The sequence below is a fragment of the Dryobates pubescens genome, chromosome 17, assembly GCF_014839835.1.
Source record: "Dryobates pubescens isolate bDryPub1 chromosome 17, bDryPub1.pri, whole genome shotgun sequence".
Classification (NCBI taxonomy): Eukaryota; Metazoa; Chordata; class Aves; order Piciformes; family Picidae; genus Dryobates; species Dryobates pubescens.
Window position 1 is genome coordinate 22,638,891 of NC_071628.1, and position 10,138 is coordinate 22,649,028.

Sequence of the window (10,138 nt, forward strand, 5' to 3'; positions counted from 1 at the left end):
TGCTCTCATCACACCCCCAGCAGCCTTGGGCAGCCTCTTATCACCTCCTAACCTAAACAAGCCGCTCTGTACCAGTCTCCCCGGCTCCTGCTGCTGCTGACTTTCATAAACAACTTCCCAGGGGCTGACGAGGAGGTTTGGATGTTCCCCCCGACCCCCCGCCCCCTTGCCTTGGGCAGCCCGGGGCGGGGGGGGGGTGTCCCAGCACCCCGGAAACGCCTGGCTCGTGCTTTTACCCCCCCTCCCTGCACCCACAAGGGCTGACCTTTGGGTGCCATTGGTTGCCCGAACGGGAGCCCCGGGGTGGGGGGGGGGAGCGGACAGCGCCCGTTCCGAGCCGGGGGGTGGGGGTGGTGGTGGGGGGATATAAAGGCTGGAGCTGCTCCTCCGGCTCTCTGTGCTGTGCTTTCCCAGACAGAAGCTAACAACAGGATGGCAGCTCCGGGGGGCTTGATCCTGGCTCTCCTCTGCTGGGCAGCAGGCGAGGCCGCCGCCTCCCCGCCCTGGGATGCCCCCTGGCACGACGCAGCGAGGCGAGGGGCGCGGGCGGACCCTCAGCCTTGGGCTTCTTGGCCGGAGGACCCCCACTCCCGAGCCGTCGGCAGCCACCAGCCGGTGGTGGTGCAGTGCCAGGAGGCTCAGCTGGTGGTGACGGTGCACCGGGACCTGTTCGGCACCGGGCGCCTGGTGAGCGCGGCCGAGCTGACGCTGGGGCCGGCGGCTTGCCAGCACTCCTCGCTCAACCCTGCCCGCAACACCGTCACCTTCGCCGCTGGCCTCCACGAGTGCGGCAGCGTCGTGCAGGTAAGACCTCCCCCCCGCTCCCCACCCCTTGCCCCGGGGCAGCCCACCCGCAGGGTTTAATCCCTCCCTGCAGCAGCTGCAGCAGCAGCAGCAGCTCCGGGCTGGAGGAGGACTAAGCGTGGAGCATCCTCTCCCCGCCCTGCTCCCCCACCCCGCCGGGATGCTTGGGTGCAGAGGAGCAGCCCTAAGGGCAGGGGGGTGGCTGTGCTCCCCAGGCTAGAGCATTTCCCCCCACCACCTAAAGGTGCTGCCAGCCAGGGGCACAGCAGTGCTGCAAAGCTCCTGCTGCAGATCTGTTTTGCTCATGGTTTTGTGGAGTCTCCTTCCCTGCAGCCTTTCCAGCCCCAGCTGGAGGTGTTCCTGTGGCACCTGTGCTGCATTCTATGCTCCTGCAGCCTCAGGAGGTTCCACCTCAGCATCAGGAGGTTCCACCTCAACATGAGGAGGAACTTCTGCCCTGGGAGGCTCCCAGAGCCCTGGAGCAGGCTGCCCAGAGGGGTTCTGGAGTCTCCTGCTCTGGAGCCTTTCCAGCCCCACCTGGATGTGTTCCTGTGGGACCTGCGCTGGATTCTGTGCTCCTGCTCTGGCAGGGGGTTGGACTGGAAGATCTCCTGAGGTCTCTTCCAACCCCTGACATCCTGTGATCAGGGCACAGGGGTGTCAGAGCTCTCCCCCACAACCTCCACCTTAAGCGTCAGTGCTCCCTGGAGCTCAGCTCTAGGCTTGCTCTGCATGGGTGACAGAGCCCTCGTGAAGAGGAACCCCACTTGTGTCCCCCAGCCTCCACCCCCTGCTCTTTGTGGGGGAGAGCAAGGGGGTGGCAGCTCCAGCTCAGCTCATGAGGGACCCTAACTGCTGTGGGAAGGGGGGGGGGGGGGGTGTGGGGTTCCCTCTACAAGGGGACAAAGGACACCCAGGCAGGGCCAGATCCCACTCCTCTCCCTGCCCAACAAGTTGATGTCAGCCCTAGGCCCTGTCCCCCAGTCAGCATTTCAGCCCCAGGGTCTTTGTTTCTCACTGCTTGGACTCAAGGATCTCTGAGGTGCTCTCCAGCCTCCAGGATTCCAACTCTTGACTTCAGCCTCAAGGATTCCAACTCTTGACTTCAGCCTCCAGGATTCCAACTCTTGACTTCAGCCTCAGCCTTTGGCTTTTCTGTCCCCTCCAGGTTTTATTTCAGCCCTGGCTCTGCAGCGTTTTGCTGCTGGCTGGAGCCTGCAGTTCAGCTCCAGCTCCATCCCTCTGGTTTTGATGGGAGCCCCAGCTCTGAGAGCTCCACTGTAGCATCTTTCTGGCACCTCTGGATCACTTCACCCCTTGCCCCAGGGTATTGTTGAAGCCTCACACCCACAGGTTTCCCCTCAGGGTGTGGATTTCCAGCTGCAGCTCTGCACCACACCAGCTCCAGTCCCAGGGGCTGTAGTTCAGCTCCCCAGGGGCTTTGAATCCCAGTCCCAGGGGCTGTAGTTCAGCTCCCCAGGGGCTTTGAACCCCAGTCCCAGGGGCTGTATTCCAGCTCCCAGGGGCTTTGAAGCTTAGGATGGAAGGGACTTCGGAGATACCTCCCCCACCTCCCCTCCCTGCCGCGGGCAGAGACACAACAGAGAAATTCAACTTGCTGCCAACAGGGCAAAGCTCCTTCTCCCCCTCCCCCCTTCCAGCTTCCTCTCTGCCTTTCCTCGGAGCGTTCCCCACTTGGGGAAGCGGTAGGGGGATGGTGGGAGGGTGGGGGGTGGTCTCCCCACCTCTTTTGTACCGCCCAGATCACGCCGGACTCCCTCATCTACCGCACGCTCCTCAACTACGAGCCCAGCCCCGCCAGCAACCCTGTGATCATCCGCAGCAACCCTGCCGTCATCCCCATCGAGTGCCACTACCCCAGGTGAAGCCTCCCCCCCGCTCCTCAGGGCCGCCCCCCGAACCCCCCCGCAGGGGACCCTCTCCTGATGCCTGGTGGTCCTCTGTGCAGGAGGGAGAACGTCAGCAGCCAGGCCATCCAGCCCACCTGGGCTCCCTTCAGCTCCGCCTTGGCGGCAGAGGAGCGGCTGCTGTTCACTCTGCGCCTGATGAACGGTAGGGGGAAGCCAGCCCGGGGGGCAGGGGCTGTGCTCCCACCCTTTGCATAGGATCGAGCAGGTTGGAAAAGGGCCTCAGAGCTCAGCAAGCCCAAGCTGGCACCCAGCACCTTCTGACAGCTCAACCATGGCTCCAAGGGCCACATCCAAACCCCTCTGCAACACCTCCAGCCATGGGGACTCCACCACCTCCCTGGGCAGCACAGCCCAAGGGCAAATTCCTCTGGCTGGCAAGAACTTTCTCCTCCCCTCCAGCCTCAACCTCCCCTGGCACAGCTGCAGACTGTGTCCTCTTGTTCTGGGGCTGCTTGCCTGCCTGGCAGAAGAGCCCAAGCCCCAGCTGGCTCCAAGCTCCCTGCAGGGAGTTGCAGAGAGCAAGAAGGTCTCCCCTGAGCCTCCTCTTCTGCAGGCTAAGCAAGCCCAGCTCCCTCAGCCTCTCCTGCCGGGGCTGTGCTCCAGACCCCTCCCCAGCCTCCTTGCCCTTCTCTGGACACCTTCAAGTCTCTCAATGGCCTTCTGAACCTGAGGAGCCCAGAGCTGGACACAGGACTCCAGGGCTGGCCTAAGCAGCGCTGAGCCCAGGGCACAATGACCTCCCTGCTGCTGCTGGCCACACTCTGCCTGCTGCAGGCCAGGATGCCCTTGGCCTTCTTGGCCCCCTGGGCACACTTCAGCTGCTCTCCACCCCTCCCCCCAGCTCCCTCTCTGCCTGGCTGCTCTCAGCCACTCTGTCCCCAGCCTGCAGCACTGCCTGGGGTTGCTGTGGCCAGAGTGCAGCCCCCTCTTTTCCCCCCACTGGAGAAGCCAGCCTACCTGATGGCAAACAGCAGTGCTCCTGGGTTTGGGTCTGGTTTTATTTCCTCCTCTGCCTGCATGGGAGCTTGGTGCCAGCTGGAGGAAGAAGTTGTTGGCCAGGAGGGTGGTGAGAGCCTGGCACAGGCTGCCCAGGGGGGTGGTGGCAGCCTCCTGCCTGGAGCTGTTTGCAACCAGGCTGGAAGTGGCTGTGAGCAACCTGCTGTGGTGTGAGGTGTCCCTGCCCATGGCAGGGGGGGTTGGAGCTGGCTGAGCCCTGAGCTCCCTTCCAGCCCTGACAAATCTCTGATCCCTTCTCTGTGGCTTCCTTGCAGAGGACTGGAGCTCGGAGAGACCTTTCACAGGCTTCCAGCTGGGTGATGTCCTCAACATCCAGGCAGAGGTGGCCACGGAGCACCACGTGCCCCTGCGGCTGTTCGTGGACAGCTGCGTGGCCGCCCTGAGCCCCGGCACCGACTCCTCGCCGCACTACTCCATCATCGACTTCAACGGGTGAGGCCTGGCCGGCGGGGCTGCTGCTGGGGGCACTCCCCCACCCCCCACCCCCAGGATCTGAGCCCTGTCCCCATCCCAGGTGCCTGGTTGATGGGAGGTCAGATGACACCAGCTCCACCTTCATCGCCCCCCGGCCCCGGGAGGACGTGCTGCGCTTCCAGATCGATGTGTTCAGGTTTGCAGGGGACGCCAGGAACCTGGTAAGGCTGCCTGCCCGTGGCCCCCTCACCACCCCCCCGCCCCGACCAGCCCTCAGCCATCAACCGCTGTCCCGTCCCTCCCCTCCCCTCCCCTCCCTCCGCCGCCTCTCTTCCCCTGCTGCCGGTGGGTCCCCAGCTCTCTGCTCTACCCTCCCGGCAGATCTACATCACCTGCCACCTGAAGGTGACCCCCGCAGACCAAGCCCCAGACCCCCTGAACAAGGCTTGTTCCTTCCACAAAGCCAGGAACACGTGAGTGAGCCACGGGGGCCAGGATGGGGCGCGCCGGGGGCAGGTCCCCGCCGGCACCCCGCACCCCCAGACCCAGACCGGGGCGAAACGAATGCCTCAGGGTGGGCTCCAGTGACACTGCTTCCCCCCCCCCGCTCTAGCTGGGCACCGGTGGAAGGCACCAGGGACATCTGCAGCTGCTGTGAGATGGGCAACTGCGAGGCTTCTGCCTTCTCCAGGAGGCTCAGCCCCCTGGAGCAGTGGCCCAGCCGCCGCTTCCGCCGCCACGATGCCGACGGTAGGGGTCCCCCGTGGGGACGGAGGGGGACGCCTCGGGGGACGGGAGGGTGGCATGAGCCCACCTCATCACTCCTTTCTCCCCAGGGAAAGAAGCCGAAGCCGATGTGGTCATCGGCCCCGTGCTCCTCTCCAGGGATCCGGGCAGGGCGGGAGAGCAGCAAGAGGAGGGAGGTCAGGGTGAGTCCCCACCGCCACGCCGGGCCCTGGCCCCGTGTCCGTGGGTGCGAGCACCGCTAACAGCCTGCTTTGCTTTTCGCAGGCGGGGTGAGAGCCACCTCCAGCCTGGTGACGGCGCTGATCTGCCTGGCGGCCGGCGTGGGGCTGGCCGGCGTGGGGCTGGCCGTGGGGCGCAGGAGGTGCAGCCCCGCCACGGCCTGAGCGAGGGGAGGGAGGGGGACGGCCAAATAAAGCCGAGGAAAGACAAACTGCCTCCGTCTGCTCCCTCTGCCGCGGCACCCCGGGGACGCGGCTGGGGCGGCTGCAGGGGGAGAGCATCGTCCCCAGCGCGCTGGAGAGAGTCCAAGGGAGGGCTGTGAGGAGGAGGAAGGGACTGAAGCGCTGCCCTAGGAAGAGAGGCTGAGAGACCTGGGGCTGGTTTAGGCTGAGAGGGGATTTAGTCAGTGTTTATAAATAGCTGAGGGCTGGGGGTCAAGAGGGAGGGGACAGGGACAGGCTCTGATCAGCTGCACCCTGGGATGGGCCAAGGGGCAATGGATAGAAACTGCAGCACAGGAGGTTCCAGCTCAGCAGAAGGAGGAACTTCTGCCCTGGGAGGCTCCCAGAGCCCTGGAGCAGGCTGCCCAGAGGGGTTCTGGAGTCTCCTGCTCTGGAGCCTTTCCAGCCCCACCTGGATGTGTTCCTGTGGAACCTGCGCTGGATTCTGTGCTCCTGCTCTGGCAGAGGCTTGGACTGGAAGAATCTCCTGAGGTCCCTTCCAACCCCTGACATCCTGTGATCAGGGCATAGAGGTGTCAGAGCTCTCCCCCACAACCTCCACCTTAGGCTTCAGTGCTCCCTGGAGCTCAGCTCTAGGCTTGCTCTGCATGGGTGACAGAGCCCTCGTGAAGAGGAACCCCACTTGTGTCCCCCAGCCTCCACCCCCTGCTCTTTGTGGGGGAGAGCAAGGGGGTGGCAGCTCCAGCTCAGCTCATGAGGGACCCTAACTGCTGTGGGAAGGGGGGGTGTGTGTGGGGGGGGTTCCCTCTACAAGGGGACAAAGGACACCCAGACAGGGCCAGATCCCACTCCTCTCCCTGCCCAACAAGTTGATGTCAGCCCTAGGCCCTGTCCCCCAGTCAGCATTTCAGCCCCAGGGTCTTTGTTTCTCACTGCTTGGACTCAAGGATCTCTGAGGTGCTCTCCAGCCTCCAGGATTCCAACTCTTGACTTCAGCCTCCAGGATTCCAACCCTTGACTTCAGCCTCAGCCTTTGGCTTTTCTGTCCCCTCCAGGTTTTATTTCAGCCCTGGCTCTGCAGCGTTTTGCTGCTGGCTGGTGCCTGCAGTTCAGCTCCAGCTCCATCCCTCTGGTTTTGATGGGAGCCCCAGCTCTGAGAGCTCCACTGCAGCATCTTTCTGGCACCTCTGGATCACTTCACCCCTTGCCCCAGGGTATTGGTGAAGCCTCACACCCACAGGCTTCCCCTCAGGGTGTGGATTTCCAGCTGCAGCTCTGCACCACACCAGCTCCAGTCCCAGGGGCTGTAGTTCAGCTCCCCAGGGGCTTTGAATCCCAGTCCCAGGGGCTGTAGTTCAGCTCCAGTTCTGTGTTCAGCCCCACAAGTCAGTACCTTCAGCCCCTGCCCACCATGGCAACTCCAGATCTTAACTCCACCCTCACACTCCTTATCCCCGCTTCAGTCCTGCTACCTTTGCCTCCTCTTCAGCTCTGTCGCGGGTCTACTCCAGCTGCTGCCCTGCAATCTCTGTTTCAGCTCCACATCTCTTCCCCTCTGCCTCTGGGGAAAGCTGCTCCTGGCTCTCCCAGCAGCATCGGGGCCGTGGGCAAGGCTGTAAAATCCCCTCGGCTGTTCCCCCGCGGGGCATTTAGGGGCAGAGAATGCTTCCTCGGTTTTCGGGATCCTCGTTCCAATAGGCAGGGCTGGGGCTGAACCCCACACCAGCCCGGGGCACCCAGGACCCCGCAGCCTAGCCAGGTCGTGGGGGTTAGCACAGCACCGAGCAGAGGCCGGGGCTCGCATGGGCTGCGAGGGGCAGCAGGCGGCGCCCGGGGCGAAGGAGCCGGAGCAGGGCCGGGGCCGGAGCGGGGCCGGGGCCGGGGCCAGCCCCCCCGGAGCTGCAGCGAGGGGAAGCGATGCCCGGGGCTTGAATAAATAACACAACGGAAAGTAACGACGGCGCTAAAGTTTAATTGCGTTATGGTGATGCTCATCCAAAACATCCAACCAGAAAGCCGCAGAGGGGTCCCCGAAGAGGCGGGGGCTGCCCCCCTCCCCGCTTCCAAGCACTCTGCACTCCAGGCCCTGGGTTCCCCCAACTTGTACCCTTGGGGAGCTTCCCAGCACCTTCCGCCCACCCCCCGGTGGGTATTCAGCGCTGGGTGTCTCGGCCCCAGCTGTGGAGGTTCAGCAGCTCCAACCCTGAGCTGCCTTGGGGGGCTGAGCAACCTAGCCCATCTGTGGGGGTTCAGCAGCTCCAACCCTGAGCTGCTTTGGGGGGCTGAGCAACCTGGCCCAGCCACTCCCCACCAACCTCAGAGCTGGGCCTGAGAACAGGCTAAGGGCTAGGGGGTGGTTTTGGGGCTCAGCACCAGCCCCAGTGCTGCCTTCTGGGATAGGGAACTCTGAAGCCGTTTGGCCGCTCCCAGTCGTCAAACGCTTCTTAGGGGGTGGGGGAGGGTGGAAGGGGTGAGTGGAGGGACGCTGTAAGGGATCAGGGCTGTGGGACCCTCAGCGGAGATGAGAACAGCATCTCTAGCCTGGAGCTGGGATGGAGAACGGGGGCTGACGTGGGGTGCGCATCGACCGTGGGGCAGGAGAAGCCGGAGGATCCATTGGCACCGCAGGGTCCCACGAAGCTGGAGTATCTCTTACCTCTCGCCGAGCTGGGGCTGAGCCAGGGGCAGCCCCCGAACCGCAGGTTCAGCACCCCCGCGCATGATGCATCCCCACCGCCGTAGCCCCCTGCCCGAGCCCGCTCCTTACCCGAGCCGCAGCCCAGCCCCTTCCTGCTCTTAGCCTCCTCCTTCCTTCCGCTCGGCCAACCCCCGCAGCGACCCGGCAGCCCCAGCTGCGGGCCCGGGCACTACCCCGAGAGGGGGCGGGAACGGGGGCGGTGGCAGCGCGGGGAGGAGCGGGCAGGGCCGGAACGGAGCGGGAAGAGAGGAACCAGAGCCGCGAACCGCCACGAGAGCGGGAGGGGCTCGAGTGGGCGGGGCGAGGGGCGGGGCACCGGGCGGAGCCAATGGGGGCGACGGGGCGGAGCCAGCGGGGGCGTTGGAGCTGAGTCAACGGGGGCGCGGAGCCAATGGGGGCGCGGGGGCGGAGCCAATGGGGGCGCGGGGGCGGAGCCAATAGGGGCGCGGGGGCGGAGCCCATGGGGGCGCGGGGGCGGAGCCCATGGAGGCGCGGGGGCGGAGCCAATGGGGGCGCGGGGGCGGAGCCCATGGGGGCGCGGGGGCGGAGCCAATGGGGGCGGGGGCGGGGGCTGCGGGCAGGGACGGGGCGGAGGCGACTGCGGCTGCTGCGGGCGGGGGCGCCGGTAGGGGACAGGAGATGAGGGGGACAGGGATTAGGAGGATGACAGAAGCTGGCAGAGGGGATCAGAAGATGGCAGGGGCGGAGCTGAACAAGTGGAGGGGACAAGGGTTGGGTGGGAAGGGAGCTGGTAGAGTGGGACAGGACAAGCATAAAGGGCTAAGGATTGGGTTGTAGGGGGGCAGGAGCTGGCAGAGGGGGACAAGACAAGCTGGGGGGACAAGGGTTGAGGGAGTGGACTGGAGCTGGCATGGGGACGGGATGGCAAGAAGAGAGAAGTGGGAGAGAGAATTGGCAGGAGGGGTGACACAGGAGCTGGCAGAGTGGGACAGGACCTAGCAGGGGAGACAGGACAAGTGGGGGGGACTAGAGTTGGGTGGGACAGGAGCTGGCAGAGGGGTCAGGAGTTGGCAGAAGGGGACAGCACAAATGAGGGGCCAAGGGTTGTGGGGGATGGGGAAGGAGTTGGCAGAAGGGGACAGGACAAATGAGGGGGACAAGGGTTGTAGGGGATGGGGAAGGAGCTGGCAGAGAGGGACAGGGGCTGGCAAGAGGGCACCAGGACAACTAGGGGGCACAAGGGTTGAGGCAGGAGCTGGCAGACAGGTACCAGGGCTTGGCAGAGCGAGGCAGGACCTGGCAGGGTCACAGGAGGAGTGAAGGGACAATGTTTGTCAGGGCCTGGAGCGAGGACAGGAGGTGGTGGCAGGACTGTGGCTCCCACAGCACAGTGCGTGTCAGAAGGTGCCCATGTACCCCGCTCCCCAGGCAGGGCAGGCAGTGAGGAGCACTTGGGGTGTCTCAGAGAGCTCATCCTTGACCCTCTCCCCCACAAGCCGCTCCCCAGCGTCCAGGACTCGAGGACACGACGGCAAAGGCAAAGGTTTTTGTCCTTTGGGTGTGCCCTGAGGACCTCCTGGGACAGCAGAAGCCTTAGCTAAGCACCAACCCCTCTGAAGCAGCCTGTTTGAATGATTTCTGCTTCGAGAGCTCAGGAGAAGGATCTCTGGCACCAATGCAGCCCCCAAGCCTTGCAGTCGTCCCAGGGCCTCCCTCCTTCAGCTGCAAAGCCAAACAGGTGGAGCAGGACCTCCACTGAGGTGACAGAAACTGCCAGCACCTTGGCTCCTGAAGGAACCAGAGCAGCCCTGCCTGGGCAGTGCCTCCAAATCCACCCCTTTGCCCCTCCCCCCCCCCCCTCAAAGAGAGGCCAAAGGGGTTGAAGGCTGAAGAGCTCTATTGCTATTATGGGATTTATACAGCATTTGTACAGCACTGGGGGGGGGCTGCTGCTTATTCCAGCTTCAAACTCGGCTTTCCCTTAGCAAATGGGAAGGGAAGAAACCAAACCACCAAACCAAACCACCAAGTCAAACCACACCACCAAGCCAAACCAAACCACCAAGTCAAACCACACCACCAAGCCAAACCAACCAGACCACCAAACCAAACCAAACCACCAAGCCAAACCAAACCAAGCCACCAAGTCAAACCAAACCACACCA

At 64.2% G+C, this 10,138-nt stretch overlaps 1 protein-coding gene across 1 annotated transcript; it reads left to right on the plus strand.

The window, feature by feature from the left end:
- The first annotated feature begins 432 nt into the window (after positions 1 to 432).
- Positions 433 to 5,296, plus strand: LOC128898006 (zona pellucida sperm-binding protein 3-like). The gene is made up of 9 exons (XM_054168793.1): positions 433 to 804; positions 2,568 to 2,686; positions 2,774 to 2,877; positions 4,007 to 4,184; positions 4,267 to 4,387; positions 4,548 to 4,639; positions 4,780 to 4,916; positions 5,003 to 5,095; positions 5,178 to 5,296. The coding sequence occupies exons 1-9, from the start codon at positions 433 to 435 to the stop codon at positions 5,294 to 5,296; spliced, it is 1,335 nt and encodes a 444-aa protein (XP_054024768.1).
- Positions 5,297 to 10,138: the final 4,842 nt, after the last annotated feature.

Bases quoted from the DNA above. Each gene is read 5' to 3' on its own strand.
- LOC128898006 (XM_054168793.1), top strand. From the start codon at position 433: ATGGCAGCTCCGGGGGGCTTGATCCTGGCTCTCCTCTGCTGGGCAGCA. The intron at 2,687-2,773 runs GTGAAGCCTCCC...TCCTCTGTGCAG, and splicing joins ATCGAGTGCCACTACCCCAG to GAGGGAGAACGTCAGCAGCC. The intron at 4,917-5,002 runs GTAGGGGTCCCC...CTTTCTCCCCAG, and splicing joins CCGCCGCCACGATGCCGACG to GGAAAGAAGCCGAAGCCGAT.